General features: G+C 41.3%; 1 protein-coding gene across 3 annotated transcripts in view; it reads left to right on the forward strand.

The window, feature by feature from the left end:
* Positions 1-14,792, forward strand: part of OSBPL3 (oxysterol binding protein like 3) — a 199,532-nt gene extending 184,740 nt beyond the window's left edge. For all 3 annotated transcript variants that reach the window (XM_061414324.1, XM_061414326.1, XM_061414325.1), the window contains 3 exons: positions 2,981-3,107; positions 4,775-4,897; positions 11,118-14,792. In XM_061414324.1, the coding sequence (XP_061270308.1) occupies positions 2,981-3,107; positions 4,775-4,897; positions 11,118-11,214 (347 nt within the window). In that variant the 3' untranslated portion in view covers positions 11,215-14,792. The remainder of the gene's footprint in view (positions 1-2,980; positions 3,108-4,774; positions 4,898-11,117) is intronic.
* Positions 14,793-22,674: the final 7,882 nt, after the last annotated feature.

Raw genomic sequence — 22,674 nt, forward strand, 5'->3', positions numbered from 1 at the left:
GGCTTCTCATCATGGTGGCTTCTCTTGTCGCGGAGCGTGGGTTCTAGGGCACGCAGGCTTCAGTAGTTGCAGCTCTAGAGCACAGTCTCAGTAGTTATGGAGCACGGGCTTAGTTGCTCCGAGGCATGTGGGATCTTCCCGGATCAGGAATCAAAACTGTGTCCTCTGCATTGGCAGGCGGATTCTTATCCACTGTGCCACCAGGGAAGTCCCCAAATGTATGTTTGTAACTTGTCAACCTGAAGTGGAACCAGATTCATCCCTTAATTGATCCTGTGCAACTGGGTCAGCAGGAGAGATTCTGATGACTTTAGATTAATTCCCTAGAAAGGGCATAAGGACACCTGAACAGATGAGTCAGCCATTAGCAAGAAAGAGAGATGACTGTAGAGTGGGCAGCCAACAATGTTTCTTTCAATGGGTAGTATCCACCCATTTCCACCGTCAGAGAGGTTGCCACGAAGCTAGAATGAATTGGCACCACTCGCCACCTCCCTGGCTTCAAAGGTTCAGAGGCACACGTGACATTTCATGAGTGAAACACTCATTCTCCTTTGCTTAAAGAATGTATTGCAGATGAGAGTCACCATCTGGTCCAGGTGTTAAAGCAGTACCTTGACAAAAGAACACTGTGTGAGCTGTTATTCTTGTTATTTATTGACTTTATGTCTCTGTTTATGGTTGTGAGCATCCCTGGCCTGTCTGCAAGAAAAAAACCCACTGTCTCCACTCTGGAGACTAGGATGAGTTTTTGAGGGCACAATAGGAAGCTTTGCTATTATTTTTATGCTTAGGATCCAGAGAACTAGAATTAGACAAAATGGACTTCTGAAGCCTCAAAAAATGGGTCTGCAGAAAAGTTCACAGAAAGCATTTGTATTTGTATGTGTGGACAACTAGAGCAAAGGCTCGGAGTAGACTATATTTGATTAGTCTATATTTGATTTATCCAAGACATAAATTTAGGTATGTTTAGCTTGATTCTTAGCTGGAATTAAAATTAGGACAGCATGACTGCATTAATCCGCTTTGGCTGGTATAACAAAACACCACAGACTGGGTGGTTTAAACAGTAGAAATTCATTTTCTCATGGTTCCGAAGGCTGGGTGGGCACAGGCAAATTTGGGCTCTGGTCAGAGTCTTCCCTGTGGCTTGGCTGCAGGTGAGGGCCCACCCTTCTGACCTCATTTACCGTCATCAGTTCCTTTTTTTTTTTTATATGAAACTTTTAGTATTTTATTCATTTTCATAGTTTTACAGTATTAGTAAAAATAATGACCATTATAAATAAGTATAAAATGGAAGTTGATGAAAAAATAACCCCAAGTCTTCCTTGACTCCCACCCTCCCACCAAAAAACTAGCGAGTATATGGCAAATATCCTTTTCACATATTATCTTTAGGCATATATTCACTTTGTAGTGGTGGATGGTTTAGTTGCTAAGTCGTGTCTGACTCTTGTGATCCCACGGACTGTAGCCTGCCAGGCTCCTCTGTCCATGGTGTTTTCCAGGCAAGATTACTGGAGTGGGTTGCCATTTCCTTCTCCATCGTCATCAGTTCCTTAGAGACCTGATTTCCAAATACAGCCATGTTGGAGGTGGCGCTTTAACATATGAACTTGGAGAGAACGTAAACATCAAGTCAGACTGAAGTGACTTAGCAGCAGCAGCAGCAGCAAACATCAAGTCTAACATTCTGGCCCCCAAAGTCATATCCTTCTTACGTGCAAAATGTATGTTTTCCACCTCAACAGCCCCAAGAGTCTTAACTCATTCCTGCATCAACTCTAGAGTCTCATTTAAATATCATCTAAATCAGGCATGGGTGAGATTGGAGGTGTGATTCATCCTCTCCAGCTATGAACCTGTGAAACCAAAATGTGCTTCCAAAATACAGTGGCAGGATGAGCGTAGGATAGACATTCCCATTCCAAAGTGGGAAAGAAGAAAGAAGAAAGGGATGATGGGTTTTAAGTTAGCCCAAGACCTAGCAGGGCAAATGCCATTAGGTCTTAAGACTGGGGAACCTCCTCTTTGGCTTGATGCCCTACCCTCTGGGCGCACTGGGACACTGCCCAGCTCCCAAGACCCCCAGGGTTCTGGGTAGTGGCGGCTGGGCATGTTGAAGCTGCACAGTGGCCCAGCCCTTTGAGAAGTGGAAGCAGCCTTGCGCCCTGGGCCTGTGTGGTCTGGGCCTGTGGAGGGAGGGCAGCCTAATGTCTCTGAATCACCTTCAGAGTCATTCCTCCCTTTGCCTGAAGGTGGTGCATGTTTGCAGCTGGGCAGCTCTCTGGTTCCATCTGTAAAATAACAAGAGTCCAACAGCCTTGCTTCATTTAGTCCCGTTTTCTCGCCTTGCTTCATTTAGTCCCGTTTTCTCTGTCCCCTTTGGTTCCAGCTGACAGTGTTTCTGCTGATATAATCCCATCTCTATTCCTGGCTTCTCCTGAGATGGTTTAAAATTAAAATATGTAAGATTCGGAGAGGCCCTGCATTGAGGAAAGGAGGAGCAGAAATGAAAGTAAAGTATAACATTTATTGACCTCTTGCTATGGGTCCAACACTATTCTAGGTACTAGACAGTTTCAGAAGAATTTGACATCTCTTAAATGAAAATGGATTCTCTAGAGTGAGAGTCTTGTTAGTAAAAATGGACCTGGAGTTCTTTTCAGCATGCTTATTTTTGTAACAAATTATTTTTATAACTTACAATTCTATAGAAACATTTTGATATTTAACAAATTTGGATTGCACAAAGAAGGCCTTAGCTTTGTAGGCAGAAGGAAACTTATAGAAAGGAAAATTTATAGAGAAAAATTCAGAACCTCTTTGTAAGCCAGAATGTTTTAATAGAAATGGAAGAGGTTGGAGCTGAGAGAAAAAAACTGTAGCAGGTCTGAGATGAAAAAGGTGAAAGAATTAAAATGTGATGTGAATGCAATTCAAGTTAGAGATGAACGATCTCTCTTTCTTTTAGATCCCATGCCAAAAGGCTATGAGCAATATTATGGCTTCACACAGTTTGCACTAGAATTAAATGAAATGGATCCATTGTTAAAGTCTTTATTACCACCTACCGATACTCGATTCAGGCCAGATCAAAGGTAAGGATATTTTTCAGGTCTTTATCCTCCAGAGATGTGAAACTATAAAAAGGCTTAGTAACATCTTCTAGGCCACCAATGGAGCCTAAAAGAGAGAGATTCTGTCATCAAGAGTAGAAGTCTAGGGGGACTGTAAGCAACCTTGTGGAAGGAGCAGAGCCCAGCTTAAAGCAGTGTGTGGCATGACCTTTATTCACCAGTAGATTCCCGTTTCTATTGAAATAAATTTTTCAAAAGTTTTTTTAAAAGAGTGTTCTTACATATAGTAATAAAAAATACACTTACTATGTATTTGAAAGAATAAAAGCATTCAGTTCCTTGGCCCTTGAATTTAAACTATTTTGGTGCATTGAAATCGAACTTCTGATCCTAGGTTTGAGGCTGACAAGCTGTATGACATATGCTAAGTCTTTTAACCTTTCTCAGTCTCAGTTTCCAACTCTGTAAAATGGAAAGCATAATGTCTGCCCTAAGGCCTATCTCTTTAAGACTCAAAACCAAGGGGAAAAAAGAAAATTTCACTTTATTTTAAAAAACCCAGCATCCTTCTTCATGGTAAAATAAATAAAATGTATACCTAGAATCAACAGATTTATGACTGAGCAGCTTACTTCATGATTTGGTTCTAGAAATCAAGATCAATCCATTTGGGGAAAAAGACAAAAAATAGACATAGGAAAATGAACAGTTTACAAACTATGAAGTGCAGATATCTCCTAACTATATGAAATGATACTCAGTCTTGCTCAGAGAAATGTAAAAATGTAAAAACCATGCTGTTATACCATTTCTTTACCCATCAGATGGCAAAGACTCGAAGGTTTGATGTACTCTGAGGGTACAGGGAAGAGGCATTCCAGTACCACTGCTGGTGGGAATGTAAATTGCTAGAATCCCTGTAAAGGGCAGTTAGTAATAGACATATTGCAAACTCACCTTTTTACCCAGCAGTTCCAATTCTAGAATCATCTCCTTATACATAAACTAACACATGTGAAAAATGGCAATTGTACACAGTACTTCACTGCAGCATTAATTATAACGTAAAAAAGATTGAGACCATCTCAAATATCTATCAGTGAAGAATTGTTTAAATAAATTCAGGTATACCCACATAACTGAATATTATATATCTGTTAAAAAATCTAGAGATCTCTAAAAGAGATCTATGTACTACCAAGAACGATCTCCAAGATATATTGTTAAGTAAAACAAAGCAAGAAAAAAGAAACCAAACCAAGAAAGTATGCACAGTATGTGTAGCCTGCTTCCATTTCTGTTCTAAAAGGGAGGTGAGAATGTATGTTAATGTTTGTTTATATATGAATAAGAAATCTCTAGACGGATGCACAAGAAACTAGTCACGGTGGGCTACCCACGGTGGGTGGGGTAGGAAGGAAACAGGTAGAATTGAAGACAGGAACGAGAGGGAGATTTTGCCCCAAATTCCTTTTTATAGATATAATTTTTTGAACCATGTCTGCATCACCAGTTCATAGCACAGTGTCATCCCTCACTACTTCCAAGTGATGTTTAAGGGTTGGGACGTATCTTATTTTACAGGAGGATATTCTGAATATCCAGTCTGTACATGTGCAGTTCTGGTAGTAATGATGGTTCCATTTTTTGGCATTTATATTCCTTCATCTTTTCCCTTAATGTCTCAGGTTTCTAGAAGAAGGGAACTTAGAAGAAGCTGAAATACAAAAGCAGAGGATTGAACAGCTGCAGAGAGAAAGGCGGCGGGTCTTGGAAGAAAATAAGGTGGAGCACCAGCCGAGGTTTTTCAGGTGTGTAAATGGTGGGGTCCTACGGGTCATTGTTGGCAGGTACTGGTGACACCCGTTGCTTCTGGACTGAGGAGAGTGGATGGGGTGTCCCCTCCCCGTGAGAGTGTTCTCAGCACTTTCCCTGCTTCACAGTGGTGACGTCTGTCCTTTGCCAGGGCCGGTCTTTGTGTGGACACTGCCTCCACCCTCAGTCGTCCTGCTTTTTTTGCATCCCTTGCTCTTTCCCTATGCCTCTCAGCACCTCCCACAGGACTTTGCAGAGAGGTGCTCAGTAAGAGTTTATGGGAGAAGCAAAGAGACCAACCAAACCCAGCTCCCAATACCAGGCCAGTCTGTTCAGACGGGATCTAAGATTGGTTTCTCTGCATCCCCTCTCATGAGTATAGGGCTTCCCTGATAGCTCAGTTGGTAAAGAATCCACCTGCAATGCAGGAGACCCCAGTTCAATTTCCTGGGTCAGGAAGATCCCCTGGAGAAGGGATAGGCTACCCACTCCAGTATTCTTGGGCTTCCCTTGTGGCTCAGTTGGTAAAGAATCCATCTGCAATGCGGGAGACCTGGGTTTGATCCCTGGGTTGGAAAGATCCCCTGGAGAAGGAACAGCTATCCACTCGAGTATTCTGACCTAGAGAATTCAATGGATTGTGTAATCCTTGGAATCGCAAAGACTCAGACACGACTGAGCGACTTTCATTTTCTCATAAGTATATTCTGTACAGTGATGGAGATAATTAACCATCATCAAACTAGAAATTCCAAGTACTAATTCTTGAGTTGCAGAAGTTCCAATATACTGGGGCTTAGATTTGGAACATTTACTATCATTTTAAAAATAACTGGCTAGAAGGCTCTTATTAAAAATAGGCTGAAAGTTTAGAAGGGACATCCAAGATCGTCTGCCCTTCACCTCCTCTCTTATTAACTGAGAAGAGGTGAAGGACCAGGGGACATAGGTGATCTGTGGAAGGACCCAGTGGACTGTCCCAGACAGGGGCCTGGCTCTCTTGACTACAGGCCAGGGCGCAATATGGTTCTGGGGTTTTTTCCAACAAGTTTTTCTGGGGTTTTAGCAATAAGTTATATTTTATCCCCCCAGTATAATATTCTTTCCCCTCAAGTTGGTGTGGATTTTGATCACACACTAAGGATTTGAGTGATTGAAGATCAGTATAGTAGAGTTTTATCCTGGAATATTCACAGCTTCATTTAAACATTTAATGAATACGTTTCCTTAAATTATTTTTTTCAGAAAGGCAATGGATAGGTAAATGGATAGACTAACAGACTGATCAGTTGATTTTACTAATATTTGTTAAAGAGGTTCGTTACAGTATTTTTAGGATCATTAAATATTGTGGGTAACCAAACTGTCTCAAGAACTAGATAAGGAGATTGATCAACTTGACCTGATATGAGAACCTGAAAAATCTTCATAAAGTCTATGGAGCTCTATGGGAATTGAACTACCATTTAAATGCAAAATATAAAATGTTACCTAGGCTGTCGCTTCAACCATGTAAGAATTTTGTCTGGAATAGAGAAGGACCAAACACAGTGGCAGCTCTTCTTCTTTTTGATTATCTATAAAATTATCAGAGTATTGGATGTGGCAGGTAAAAATGTGAGAAAAGGTGGGAATTGTTCAGTAGTAGCAGTCCTGGAACTGTTCCAATTAGAAGCTGGCAGAGATGACAGAGAGGAGGAGTATGGGGACTTAGATGTTTCCGTTGACACTAAGGAGTCACCAAAGTATTAATGGAAATTCCAAGTGGAAACTACAGCTCTGGCAGCTTTAGTCATCTTTGTTTCAAAGAAAAATATCTGATATGCAGATTGACTTATTTTAAACACATCCCTTTATTGGAATAGGGAAACAATTGTGATAAAAATCCATGTTCCTCTTATGGTTGCTGGGATAAGACTGGGAGAAAGAGATAGTTAGGGAGTTTGGGATCGACAGATATACACTGCTATATTTAAAATGGATAACCAGTAAGGACCTATTGTATAACACAGGGCACTCTGCTCAATGTTTTGTGGCAGCCTGGATGGGAGAGGAGTTTGAGAGAAAATGGATACATGTATGCTAAGTCACTTCAGTCGTGTCCGACTCTGTGCAACCCCATAGACGGCAGCCCACCAGGCTCCCCCGTCCCTGGGATTCTCCAGGCAAGAACACTGGAGTGGGTTGCCATTTCCTTATCCAATGCATGAAAGTGAAAAGTGAAAGTGAAGTCACTCAGTCGTGTCTGACTCTTAGCGACCCCATGGACTGCAGCCCACCAGGCTCCTCCATCCATGGGATTTTCCAGGCAAGAGTACTGGAGTGGGGTGCCATTAATGGAGCCATATACATGTATCCTGGAGAAGGCAATAGCACCCCACTCCAGTACTCTTGCCTGGAAAATCCCATGGATGGAGGAGCCTGGTGGGCTGCAGTCCATGGGGTTGCTAAGAGTCAGACACGACTGAGCGACTTCACTTTCCCTTTTCACTTTCATGCATTGGAGAAGGAAATGGCAACCTACTCCAGTGTTCTTGCCTGGAGAATCCCAGGGACGGGGGAGCCTGGTGGGCTGCCGTCTATGGGGTTGCACAGAGTCAGACATGACTGAAGCGACTTAGCAGCAGCAGCAGCATACACTTAAAATGGATTATATGTGTATAATGGACTCAGTCAGCTGAGTCCGTTTGCTGTCCACCTGAAACTATCACAACATTGTTAATTGGCTATACCCCAATACAAAATTAAAAAAAAAAAAAAACTATGTTCCTAAGAATGTGGATAAATATGTACTCCTCACTTTTTCTAAAACATGTGACAGTATCAGTCAACATTACAAGTGCACATACTCTTTGACCCAGATGTTTTAACTTACAGGAATTTTTAATATAATAAATCTCACACACATACAAAATAACATATGTTTTGTTTATAATAGCTAGAGGTTGACAACACAGTGTCCACCAGTCAAGTACCTGTTAAATCGTGGTCCATCCCCACAATGGAATATCATGCAACTGTTTAAAAAGGAAACGAGGAATTCCTTTTTGCCAGAGAAACCAAACTTTCCCTGCAGAAGACAAATGGTGAATATTAACTTTGCAAGGTGTGAGGCCTCAATAGTGATGACTCAACCCTGCTGTGCAATGCGAAAGCAGCAATAGTGAATACTTGAATGAACAGGCATGGTATGTTCCGATTAAATGGAATTGCAAAGATAAGCCAGCTGCTGGATTTGGCCATTAAGCTATAGTTTGCTGATCTTATTTTGACAATGGAAAAGGATTACAAGTATATATGTTATGTAAAAACTTAAGGGGTAGGACACCATCCAGGGCTACCATGGTATGAAAAAAAGGAGAGGAGTGGAGCATGCATGTGCGTGCATGCAAGCTCACACACATGGAATTTCTCTGAAAGAGTGAAGCTGCTAAGATTATTGTCTCTGAGGAAAACCAGGATGCTGGGAGTAGGATGGAAAAATTCAGCTCTCCACTCTTAAGAACCTTTTGAATTTGGGTCTATGTAATATCTAGTATTATACGATTATACAGTGGAAGTGACAAATAGAGTCAAAGGAATTAGATTTGAGAGTGTCTAAAGAACTATGGGCAGAGGTTTGTGACATTGTATAGGAGGCAGTGATCAGGACCATCCCCAAGAAAAAGAAATACAAAAAAGGCAAAATGATTGTCTGAGGAGGCCTTACAAATAGCTGAGAAAAAAAGAGAAGCAAAAGGCAAAGGAGAAAAGGAAATATATATCCATCTGAATGCAGAGTTCCAAAGAATAGCAAGAACAGATAAGAGAGACTTCCCCAGTGATCAGTGCAAAGAAATAGAAGAAATCAGTGCAAAGAAAACAGTAGAATGGGAAAGACTAGAGGTCTCTTCAAGAAAATTAGAGCTACCAAGGGAACATTTCATGCAAAGATGGGCCCAATAAAAGACAAAAACAGTATGGACCTAACAGAAGCGGAATATATTAAGAAGAGGTGGCAACAATACTCAGAAGACTTATACAAAAAAAGATCTTCATGACTCAGATAACCATGATGGTGTGATCACTCACTTAGAGCCAGACATCCTGGAGTGAGAAGTCAAATGGGCCTTAGAAAGCATCACTATGAACAAAGCTAGTGGAGGTGATGGAATTCCAGTTGAGCTATTTCAAATCCTAAAAGATGATGCTTTGAAAGTGCTGCGCTCAATATGCCAGCCAATATGGGAAACTCAGCAGTGGCCACAGGACTGGAAAGGGTCAGTTTTCACTCCAGTCCCAAAGAAAGGCAATGCCAAAGAATGCTCAAACTATTGCATTTGCACAATTGTATTCATCTCACACGCTAGCAAAGTAATTCTCAAAATTCTCCAAGCCAGTCTTTAGCAGTACGTAAACCAAGAACTTCCAGATGCTCAAGCTGGATTTAGAAAAGGCAGAGGAACCAGAGATCAAATTGCCAACATCCGTTGGATCATCGAAAAAGCAAGAGAATTCCAGAAAAACATCTACTTCTGCTTTGTTGACTATCCCAAGGCGTTTAACTGTGTGGATCACAATAAACTGTGGAAACTTCTTAAAGAGATGGGAATACCAGACCACCTGACGTGCCTTTTAGGAAATCTGTATACAGTTAGAACTGGACAGGGAACAACAGACTGGTTCCAAATAGGGAAAGGAGTACATCAAGGCTGTTTATTGTCACCCTGCTTAGCACTTATATGCAGAGTACATCATGAGAAACACTGGGCTGGATGAAGCACAAGCTGGAATCAAGATTGCTGGGAGAAATATCAATAACCTCAGACATGCAGATGATACCACCCTTATGGCAGAAAGTGAAGAGGAACTAAAGCGCTTCTTGATGAAAGTGAAAGAGGAGAGTGAAAAAGTTGGCTTAAAGCTCAAAATTCAGAAAATGAAGATCATGTCATCCAGTCCCATCACTTTATGGCAAATAGATGGGGAAACAGTGGTTGACTTTATTTTTCTGGGCTCCAAAATCACTGCAGATGGTGACTGCAGCCATGAAATTAAAAGACGCTTACTCCTTGGAAGGAAAGTTATGACCAACTTAGACAGAATATTAAAAAGCAGAGACATTACTTTGTCAACAAAGGTCCGTCTGGTCAAGGCTATGGTTTTTCCAGTGGTCATGTATGGATATGAGAGTTGGACTATAAAGAAAGCTGAGTGCAGAAAAATTGATGCTTTTGAACTGTGGTGTTGGAGAAGACTCTTGAGAGTCCCTTGGACTGCAAGGAGATCCAACCAGTCCATCATAAAGGAGATCAGTCCTGAACATTCTTTGGAAGGACTGATGTTGAGGCTGAAACTCCAATACTTTGGCCACCTGATGTGAAGAACTGCCTGATTAGAAGAGACGCTGATGTTGGGGAAGGATTGAAGGCAGGAAGAGAAGGGAACAACAGAGGATGAGATGGTTGGATGGCATCACCGCTCAATGGACATGAGTTTGAGCAAGCTCTGGGAGTTGGTGATGGACAGGGAGGCCTGGCGTGCTGCAGTCTATGGGGTTGCAAAGGGTTGGACATGACTGAGCGATCGAACTGAACTGAAAGTGAAAGAAAGTGAAGTCGCTCAGTCGTATCCAACTCTTTGCGGCCCCATGGACTGTAGCCTACCATGTTCCTCCCTCCATGGGATTCTCCAGGCAAGAGTACTGGAGTGGGTTGCCATTTCCTTCTCCAGGGGATCTTCCCAACCCAGGGATCTAACCCGGGTCTCCCACATTCCAGGCAGACGCTTTAACCTCTGAGCCACTGGGGAAGCCCAACTTTGAGTGACATCTAGTCAAATAGTTAACCAAGGCTGTTAACTCTAGACTGTGATGACTTCCAATTCCTTTCCTTTTTACTCTTAATTTATTATTTGATTTGAACAACCTGATTGATTTGCAGCATTTACATAGTCATACTCAAGCCATATTTTCTGTACCACAGACTCTTCCCTCACCTGTTTGTCTCAGGAGTACCATTTCTCACAGCCTCTAAGTTTGAGAAGCCGAAGTCAAAAGTAGCTAAACAGTCCAGTTCTGGACCACAGGGACAGAGTGTGCAGATGCAAATGATAATCTGGACGGGCAGCAGCGGGGGACGGGTGGAGGCCCGGGCAGGGCAGAGAGGAACTGAAAAGGGAAATAGAGACTATGACGATCTTGTCAAGAGCCTTCAACAAATTCTTTCACTTCCACAGGAAATCCATTGATGACTCTTGGGTGAGCAACGGCACCTACTTGGAACTTAGGAAAGATTTTGGTTTTTCCAAACTGGACCATCCTGTCTTGTGGTGAAAGAGGAAAGAACAAGACATCTTTGTGCTTCTCCTGCATTTGCTTTCTGAAGCCACCGTCTTGTGTCTGTATATTTAAACAATATTATCTAGAATGATCACTTGTGCTTCTTAGCTTAGCGTTGTAAGTATTTAAGTATATATTTTCTTCAGTAGGTTTCTTTACAATTTCAAATGTTATCATGATTGTTTATATGAATGTAGAACACCTTGATATTTCTTTTTATATATAAACTATTTAATAAAAATAAAAGATTGAATGTTAATGTGTGGGTTAAAAAAGAAACTTTAACACTAATTTTCCAAAGGTTAGGAAAATTCTAATTAAATTTATGCCTTATAAAATTAGGTTGTAAAGAAAATCCATCTCTCCCAGGTGCATTAAGAAAAAAGAATACCTAGGGTTACTCACCCATGCATAAGCTACCCAGGTTTATTTTGGTAGCTCAGGTATCTTTTTGCCTCAGACAGCTTTTGAATTGCTCACACAGAACAATTCTGCTGGTGCTGGAGTCTGAAGAATACTCGTATTTGCATTTCAGTGACTGGAGAGAATGGTATAAGATGAGTGAGATATGTTTTTATATAAGATGGGTGTGGTACCTTCTCAAAGAGGGAAACATTTGAAGTCATCCCTCCCTATAGTTTCATTGCCTATGTGCAAAATCATACAGAGAAAGTGTTGATAATTTGAGAAATCCCTATTTTTTAAATATCATAATGAATTCCCAAACAGTAGGAAATTTCTCCTTAGAGTTAAATCATTACAAGTTAAAAAAAACTGTTTTCCTACTCCACCCCAACCTCCCCCACTATTTGCCCACATCTCTGTTGAACGTGGAATGACCCAATTTAGTGTTAAAATACACAGGGGATTCCCCATGGCAGTTTGACTTTCCAGAAGTTTAATAAAGTAGCTGATTGTTTTAAGTAACTCAACACATTTTCCTTAAATACTGTTTTGGTATTCTCTACCTCTTAATAAGCAATGTATTTTAGATCTTGTATTAAAAAGTTTGACCATCTGCCTTATAGAAAAATGTAGAGAATTGAGTTCTTCCTTTGTGCTGTGTTCTGATAAAGCTTTAAATGTCTTCTTATCCCCTTCCTACACTTTCTTCTTAACTCATATCACTCATTTGTGAGTTTTGCAGCAGTCTTGAATGATACAGATTATAACTACCAAAAGGAGAAACTTTGCCTTTTTAGATGTGTTATTGCCAATTACAATAATAGAATATGTGCAGTAGTTGAATTCTGTGATCAAAGCAGTTCCAATTTCTGCCCGTATTACTTTAAAACCAAAGCTTGAGTTTTAAGCATTTTCCTCTAAAGTCCATAACAACCCTATGGGATATCAAGTAAAATGATGTGGTAAAAAAAAATTTCTCCAGAAAACATTTTTAGATATTTAAATAACATCAAAGAATGCTATGAGTGAAAAATCAAATAAGTAATGGGAAAAAGCATGCACTGTTTTTCAGTGTCACACAAACAACTAGTTAGAGAGTGTTCCATTTTCAAAATAGAGTGAAAGTGGATCACTAGCCTTTTGGAATTTGCAAGTGACTGGCATTTTAAAATAATATGCGATTCATTAAATATTGCTTTCATCCATTTCATTTTATCAAGACGTCGAGATGAACACAGTGAGAATATCATTTCCATTTCTAATGAAAACGATCAAATTCTTTGGTATGGGCTTTGTTCTTTTCTTTTCAAGCTTGTATCAGAATTCTGCTCACAGACAGGAAGAAGAGGCCTGTGGATTTTAAGGGTACTCCAGGGGAAAACAAATCTCATTTTCACAGTGTGAAGGTAAATGTAGAACTTGAGTAATACTGACTGTGGCAGAGGTTGGCTCAAAACAAGAACAAAACATGCAGCCTGAATGGATGTAGCTTTGTCATGAGGTCTTTGGCAAGTCTTTAATTGTCCCAGTTGCTATTTCAATTGATCTTATATTTCATTTTGTAATCACAAGGATCAAGGGACCAAACATCACCTTTGTAGTCATTTGAGATGGGAGTGTGGATAAATTTGAATATGCATGCCAATTTTAAAACCTATTAGTACCCACCTCTATAAAGGGTTTTTCTGACATTTAAATGGCTTGGTGATACATCCTATTATAATCCTCAAATTCCCTTGAGGGGGAAACAGCTTCTTTTTTCCTTCAGTCTCTACTCTCGAAAGCACCTTCTCAACCTAATTTGTATCTCAAGGACATTTTATAGTCTTAAGATGAAGGAAGCAGAAACATGGCATTGTTTGAGGACTGAGGCAGAACTGACTTTTCCAGATTTTGGATCTCCCAATTACATAATGCCAATCACTTCATCGCTGAAGGTACACGTTGTAACCTCTATTTTATTCCTGGTCATCCCATCCCAAATGTATGGTGAACCACACCGCTGTTCTTGGAAATGGGACCGCGTGCAGTCCAGTTTCCCACATTACACCCCAGGTAACGTGGTGCTGCTGCCCCTGCTGGTCGTCCCAAGCTGCAAGAGATGCTTTTCTGGAAGGGGCCACAGTCTCCTGTGTAGCCAGGCAGATCACTCCCTCCCCAGGTCCCAAAGCCTAAGATGGTATTTCCTGGAGTGAAATGTAATAATCAAAGTCTCAGTGCAGCTTCTTTCTCCATGCCATTCACCTCCTAGAAGCCAGGCTGGTTCTGGTACTAACTAAACAGACGGAGTTCACTTTAAGACAACCGTCATTATCCCCACAGAATGCCCAGACAGCCCCCACAGCCTCATGTGCTTCCTATAGACTCTCTGGGAGAGTAAAATAGACAAACCATTCATTAAAAAAATATTTACTTCATTTGGGCTGCTGCTTTTCTCACATCCTATTTTTAATTACTTCCAGTAAATCATTGACTTGGGCTTCAAGCACTGTCCTTCTGTGTTTTCCACATTTATGACGAGTGACCTTGTCCTACCAATAATAATGTCAACACTAAAAGAAAAATGATAAAGGTTCTGTTTGGTTGTTGAAACTTGTTGTAGGTCTAATACTTATTCTGTAAATTATATTATGCCTTCCGCTATCATAGAATTTTCTCAGACCTTTTAGTTATGAATAGGAGCAATAAGCAGTTGTATTGACATAATTTATTTAAATGTCTTTAATTTTGATATTAACATTGGCATAACTCTATTTTTGCTACCAAATGATAGCTATTTTCATGTGCTCAACTTTCCCTACATTGTATTAATCTGTTGCTTGGTGTTTGTCTCTATTTTTCTTTTTTGGAAATATAGACCATATAAGTATCTGCAAATTGCAGCAGTCTGAAATGCAAACCATTTTCAGGAACTTTGGTTTTGAGGAATGCAATGATCAGAGGTTGTTAATTTATTTGTGATGATTTTATCTTTGTCTCTTACCCTCAGAAGATACTATTTTTTTTAATGGATTTTGTAAATCTTTCATCTAACTGTTTATAAGATTATTTTCTGTTTAAAATTCCAGCCTTCCACCCATCCGCCGAGGCCTCCCCCAAAAGCTCCAACTAATTTGCTTTTTCCCCACGTGTAGCTAGTTGACTGAATAAATAACATGGAAAAAGGCTGCCCCTGTCGTTGTGTTTCCAGGTTAATGGGCATATGTGGCTGTTGATGGGACAGAGCAAGACTCCAGCTGAGATTCTTGAGGGAGAAACACACAAGATTAACTAAAGTGATGGGGTTGGAAATAAAAAAAATACCCCAGGACCCAAAGAACCCTGGAAACTTTGGCAAAAGTTGCCATATTTTTGGTCTGAACATTTCCGAGATATACTGCAAATGTAGGTCCCCCACCATTGGGACAAGAACCTGAGGGGGGCAGCTGGAGCTCCACACAGCCCCCAAGAAGCCCTCTCTGTTCAACCCAGCATGTTATGGAAATATCATTATTTTTTGTGTGTCCTAACATGAAAAAGGGAAATGCTGACCACCCACACTAATTTAATGGCCCTGGTGAATGGCTGACTCATCTCCTCCTACACCCAAGTTGTGTCCTCTGCAATACCCTGAACACTGAGCCTTCCCTGAAGTTCCATTTGGTTTAGTTCACATGTTTACAGTGTCACACATACACTGGGCCGCAGAGTTACACACATAAAGTCTTTGCCTCCCCCAAAACACTAAAGAGACAACCCGAAGCCACTCATGAACCTTGATTGGATCCTGGCTTAAAAGAAAAACAAGCTATCAAATACATTTTGAGGATAGTAAGTGCAATTTGCATATAAGCATCATGAAATTATTGCTAACTTTCATATATGTATATGGCATTTGCCTGTTGATCTGTATCAAACCTGCCATTAAAGAAGGATCAACATTATTCCAAATAACATCACTAAAGGAAATCTTAAAAGGCAACTTCAGACTATTTTAACATTGTTCGAGTAGATATGAAAGCATCCTAAGGTTTCAACTTGAAGAAGGCAATGAAATTTGAAGGTACAAGTTCTTAGCCTTTAGTTTATGAACTCAGCTGTATTATCTAGTAGAACTGATGAAATATCTGCATTAACATAATTAATATCCATCAGTGACCAGCAAATCAGGACACCAGGGCCCTAGCTGGTGCCAGTCAGGAGTTTCTTATTACAGACTAATTAGTTGGAGTTCCTTCAGGAAAGAGAAGCCAACTCTATAGCTCAGGAGATTTTAATGAAGGGTCCACTTGTGGGCTATTAGCAGGATTAAAGCATAATAGCAACACTGGAGAGTTGTAACTGCTCCTGCAGAAGTTGGAGCTCTGAGGAGAGGAGGAGCTGTAGTGGAGGGACCTTCCGTCTCTGCCAGAAAATCCAGCCGAGAGTCGAGAAGAACTCTCCCAACCTTGGTCTTCTCCGGCCGCCATTCTCCTTGGTGGCTGAACCCAACAGGGCAGGGAGCCCCAAAGTGCAGTGCTCAGGCCCCAGGACAGGAGGAGGCCCCGGGCCAACAAAAAACAAGCACCTGGACTTTATGTTTACCGCCATCTTCTCGTAGGAGATTTTGGAGGAATTTTCAGTAAGTAAATAGGCTTTGGAACCTTTTTTTTAAAAAATATAATTTGTTGTGGCTCCCAGTTATCTTCCAAGGATGAATTATGATTAACTGTGCTTTTTAAAAACTGGTTCTCCATGATATTATTGTTGTTGTCACACTTAAAATGAGTTAAGGGCAGCCTCTTCTTTATTAAATGCCATAGTTTAAACAGATAGCAACCTGGGAAAGACGTATCAGCTAAAGCAGTGATTTTTTTAAATTGGCTAATATGTTGGGAACTTTACACACGCACACACTCTCTTTCTCTTTTTCTTCCTCTTCCTCTGAGGGTCAGACCTCACATAGTCTGTTGACCAACATTTGCTCACCACAAAGCAGGAACGCCACTTTCTAATGTCATGATTGTTCCAGGACTTAGAAAATGGCACGTTGGTAAGAACTGTGTGTTTCTTTTCACAGCCTTTCATGCACTCCTTTTGTACTGTCTTTGGGATGTAAAGGTAGGGGCCCTGACACCTCGTAGGCCTGCAGACAGGGAGCGGGCAGCCACTGAGATGGATGTTTTCTCTGAAAAACATTTTCTGACCCAGGAATGGCCCCAGACACTGGTGATACACAGCCTTCCTCCTTGAGAAGCTTCCAGTCTCCTGGGAGGCCAGTGGTCAGTGATTAATCGCAGAGTTTAAGCACGCCCCCGGGTGTGGTAAGAGGACCCCCAAATGAGAGGGGAGCAGTGCGGTGGATGGAGAGGAGGGCGGACCTCAGAGCCGGTGAAGGAAGGAGTGGGCTTGGTGGGCCCGGAAATCAGGGGGAGGGGGAGGGGGAACCACGGGTGACTCACAGCTGCTCTCTGTGCCAGCTAAACTGCAGCGCAGCTTCCCAACCAGCGTCCAATGAAATTTTTGAGGTGTCACAATACGTGGTGTTTCCTCAGCCTGGAGCCATGGGACAAGGGTTGGGAGGAGGCAGGCATTGCTTAGGCACCCGAGTGGGCCAAGGAAATCCCCCTAGAGAACCCTTCTGCCTCTGCTGCAGAATCACATAAGCCTCCGTGTCCCCCTCGCCATATATCCAAACACAGTTTAGTGAGGAAAAGGGAGGCCAAGCCTGGGAAACCTGAGAGTTTCACCATCTTTCCAGAAGTGACTGAGAATTGCAGGAACAGACCATCCAAATTATCAGACTAGATAATTTCTTTCTGTAATTTTTTATTGTGGTAAAATATACTGATACATGGGCTTCCCTGGTGGTTCAGATGATAAAGAATCCACTTGCAATGCAGGAGACCTGGGTTCGATCCCTGGGTCGGTAAGATCCCCTGGATAAGGGAATGGTTCCCTATTCCTGTATTTTTGCCTGGAGAATCCTGTGGACAGAGAAACCTGGCTGGCTACAGTTCATGGAGTCACAAAGAGTCAGACACGACTGAGTGACCAACACACATGCACACACACATATTGATACATAAAGTTTTAACATTTTAACCATTTCCCCCTAGTTTTATTGAGCTTTGTTAGATGTATGGCACCATGTAAGTTTAAGGTGTAGAGCATAATGGCTTGACTTACATATCTTGTGACATCATTACCATAAGTTTAGTTGACATCATCTTCTCATATAGGTACAAAAAAAGACCAAAAAATGTTTTTTTTTTTCCTTATGATAACTCTTGGGATCTACTCTCTAAACAACTTCCAATTTTACCATACGGCAGAGCTAGCTCTAGTCATGTTAGATATTACATTTCCAGTAATTATAGCTCAAGGTTTGTACATTTTTAAGTGTAAAAGTCAGTGGCATTAAGTGCGTTCACACTGTTGTGTGACCATCACCATTCTCCATCTCCAGAATCTTTTTCATCACTTCCTACTGAGATTCTGTATCTATTTAGACTAAACAAAATTAAACCTTGAATTGTTTTTCTTGCTAAGCAATAGGTGAAAGGCTCATGAGGAAGACCACATCAGTTACCCACAAGGTGAAAGAATTAATTTTTCTCACTTCTGAGTTACAGTGTTACAGTTTTGCAGACTCACTATGGAAGTATTACCACAGCCCTGTTTAGGCAAGGGGGCTTCTCTGGTGGCTTAGAGGTTAAAGCGTCTGCCTGCAGTGTGGGAGACCTGGGTTCAATCCCTGGGTCAGGAAGATCCCCTGGAGAAGGAAATGGCAACCCACTCCAGTATTCTTGCCAGAAGAATCCCATGGACAGAGGAGCCTGGTAGGCTGCAGTCCATGGGGTCATGAAGAGTTGGACACGACTGAGCGACTTCACTTTCACTTTCACTTCTTTAGGCAATCCCTATTTAATGGAAGTGTTTATTGAGAACCAGAAATTAAGCAATTTGACCAAACTCTCCCAATTTCTTAATAGCAGTGAGGGGATATGAGTGCATGTCTGGCATGTTTCAAAATCCAGCTCCTCTTGCTACAGAATGAGAGGGAAACAGTGAGATCCCAACTCCCTTTTCCCTTCCAAGTCCTTATTCTCTAATTTTAGTCCCAAAGGTCTCTGAAGCTGACATAGGGAGCTCATTGAACAGGAAAAGAACTCTGGGATGAGACTTGGGAACTTAATTCTAGTTATTGGTAAAACTTGAGTAGGTCACTTATCCACAAATCTCACATGGCCCCAACATCAAATGGACAAATTATTACTAAATTTCTCTCTGTGCTGCCAGATTGTGATCTTAAGACTAGGTAGGAATGTTCTTTGGTCAATCAATAAATATTCATGAGCACCAAACACATGCCAGACATAACCCCTGCCCCCATGGAGCTTACCTACACATTGGAGAATCTGCCCTAAATTATTCTTTTCTATTTTATCCTGAAAATGGAAAGTATTTGGCCACATGGAAGAATTACATTGCTTATTTATAAAACTGTCAGATTCTGAATCATCAAACTTTTGTAGAATCAAAATGACCCAAGTGTGAATAATAGGCTGCAAAGTCTATTGATATGGTCCTTTGCCTACAGTCAACAATACAGGGAATACAGAAGAGATTTTAAAAATTAAGTTTCTGTTCTTGTGGAGCATAGAGTCTGGTGGGGGCAGAGAGTGGTGGCTGGAGGTGGAGACGGTGAGTTCATAAACAGGCAGATGAGTGGTGTGACAGATGTAAAAGTGCTATGGAGGAAAATATTCAAGAGTCGGGAGGGAAGATGAATATTTCAATACAAATACAAGTCTAAAGCAGGGATGTGTCTGGTGAGAGGAAGGAAGCCAGTGCAGGTGGAGCAGTGTGAGTTGGGGAGAGGATGCAAATCAAAATTAGGGCAGGGAGGTACTTGGGGTCAGAAGATTTTGTTTTTTGCCAAGTGGGATTAAAAGCCAATAAAGGGTTTTGAGCAGAGGAATGATATGATTTGACTTATAATTTTAAAAGGTCATCTGGCTGCGTGGCAGAGCTTGCAGGGGCCATAGGTGGACACAAGGAGCCAGTTAGGAGGTTGTTGGGCTCATTCAGAGAGAAATAGTGAAGGTTTGGACCAGGGTGGAAATAATGGAGTGGGAGGGAAGCAGAAAGAAACTGGAAATACTTTGAAGATAGAATCAACAGGACTGGCCAGAGTTAAGTTTGGGATGTGGGAGGAGAGAAGTCAAAGATGACTCCAAGGTCTGTGGCCTGAGCCACTAGAAGGATGAAGTTTCCGTGAACTGAAATAAGGAAGACTATGGGCAGAGCAGATTTGGGTGCTCTGATGAAAAAATTAGGTGGTAACTTTTTTCGAGAGTCCTTTTAAGTAGGCAGCTGGATACAAGTGCAGTGAAGGGTAATGCATCAGGCTTGAGTTGTTCACACCCTGTACATTTGACAAAGAAAAGACTGGACCTCAACCATCTCTTTCTTGTGAGATACCCTCTAAGCCCTTGGAATATCCCTGGGACTTTTATATACCTGGGACTTTGGACCATGCTAAATAGTTTACAGTAAAAATGTGGTTTTGGTGGGGACTTTGGGCCACACTGTAGAAGTCTGACCTCTGGAAGGGCTGGAAACTATCATCAGCCACATTGGTGCTCCATGCCAAAGTGACCAGCCCTGGACACCAAGGCTTCCCTGGTTGATGATACTCTGAATAAGTGGTCACACATTTTTGATAGGGTTGCTCAAGTGAGAAATGCCAGAGAGATTTAAGACTCCTCCACCTCCCTCATGCCCACATTCATGGGCCTGAGTCCTGCCCAGTCCACCACCTGAGAAGTTCCTCTTCCTTACCCACAGCACTGTCTCTGGCCAGCCCTTCCAGAGGTCAAACAGCATGGCCCAAAGGAAACTTGATGGTTCCTGCCTGGCCTAATGGAGCCCCTGACTGCAGTCACAGTGCCACCTCTCCATCCTCTAAGCCGCAACCAGAGTGGTTTTCCTAAGCTCTGTTCACAACATTAATCTCTTTAAAGTACATCTCTGCTCAGAACATCTCAACATGGCATGTGTGTAACACAGTGGTCACAAGTCCAGCCTTTGTAGTCAGAGACTTGGGTTTGTACCCTGGCTCTCCTGTTTCCTCTGTTCTGCCCTGGAGCTCACCCCCAAGGGCTGTTCCAAGGAGCACCTGCTGCTGCCATTTACTGATGGCTTACACCATGCCAATCACCACCCTTAAGGTTCCCTAAGTGTCCCCATGTCACTAAGGAGGAAATGGAGACCTAGGCTGAGGAACTTGCTTACAATCTCAGTCTCAGACTCGAAAAAACCATGATTCAAGTGTTCTTAGCCTCTAAAACAGCAGTTCTCAGAAAGTGATCTGGCATCCCCGCAATCTCTCAGTACCCATTCAAGGTGCACAAGGTCTAAAATATTTTCATAATACTATTAAGACACTATTTTCCCTTTCCACTTTCCCTCTTGAATGTATAGAGGAGTTTTCCAGAGGCTGTATGACATGTGAATGTGCAAGGTTAATGCAGAAGCAGACGAGAAGTCAGCTGTCTTCTTTTAAGCCAGACAGTCAGGATATTTGCAAAAATATAAAATAGTGCTATTCTTCCCTCTAATATTTTTTGTGCTAGAGATTCTGGTTGTATTTATTTAAAAGTATGTTTTTATGTAAACATATAATGGTATATTATCCATAGTTTTTAGAATTAATATTCTTCAGTTTCTCAGTTTGAACTTCTAATACAGTAAATATCAATAGATATATATAACCTACATAAATAAAAGCTCTCTGGGGCTCTCTCTAATTTTTAAGAGCATGAAGGTCTTTTAAGAGCATACAGTCTTTAAGAGGATATTTAAACTTGAGACCAAATAGTGTAATAAACACAGCATTATGCTGTACATGATATATATAATTTATAGTGTCTGATGGAGAATGAGGGCTCAATAAGTTGTTTTTACTATTTTATATGGTGCTGTAAATGAATAATATGTGTACTGGCCCATGACTACTCTATGCTTCACTTCCCCTCATGCATTCTTCTCCCTTGAATTGCCTATAGTCTTGGGTCCCCAAGCTTTGCACAGTCTGTCCCTCTTTGAGAAGGATCTCTCCCACCACATCTACCAAACTCACTTTCTCCCTTTCAATCCTCAGCTTAGGCATCTCTACCTTTTAGAAGGTGCCTGGAGCTGGGTTCTGGAGCTGGGTTCTAGAGCTGGGTTCTACCCTGGGTTCTATCTAACCCTAACCCTGACTCTAATTTTTTTCTTTATGAGTTATGGCACTGCAGTTCAGTTCAGTCGCTCAGTCGTGTCTGACTCTTTGCGACCCCATGGACTCCAGAACACCTAACTCCCCTAACTCCCTGTCCAGGACCTTTTAATATACATACTGACTAGAGCAGAAAGTCATGAGGACTTTGTTGATTTCCTTGGAAGAGGAAGATTTTTGTTACTGCCCATTCACTGCAGTTGAGGAAGAGGCCTTCTTCCTGGAACATAGCCATTTCCCATCACCAGAACGATAATTGCAAGAAGATCACGGTCTAGGCCAATGCTTCCCCAAACATGGCCTAAATCCCCTGCGGAGGTGCACATTAACATTCAGATTCCTTCCCCCATCCATGACCTACTGAATCACACTCCCTGAGAATATGATTTTTTGTTAAACTTTTTTTCTTTCTCTGTATTTGTTTATTTGTTTTAAAATTTTATTGGAGTATAGTTCATTTATAATGTCAATAGTTTCAGGTATATGGCAAAGTGATTCTGTTATACATATATTCATTCATTTTCAGATTCTTTACCCACATAGGTTATTACAGAATATTGAGTGTACTTCCCTATGCTATACACTGGGTTCTTGTTGGTTATCTATCTTATATATAGTACTGTGTGCATGCTAATACCAAGCTCCTAATTTATTCTCCGCACCCCACCACGTTTCCCCTTTGGTAACCATAAGGTTTTTTTAAATCTATGAGTCTGTTTCTGTTTCATAAATAAGTTAATATGTATCATTTTTAAAATTAGACTCCATGTATGAGTAATATCATATGATATTTGTCTTTAACTTCA

The sequence above is a fragment of the Bos javanicus genome, chromosome 4 (assembly GCF_032452875.1).
Source record: "Bos javanicus breed banteng chromosome 4, ARS-OSU_banteng_1.0, whole genome shotgun sequence".
In the NCBI taxonomy this organism is placed as follows: domain Eukaryota; kingdom Metazoa; phylum Chordata; class Mammalia; order Artiodactyla; family Bovidae; genus Bos; species Bos javanicus.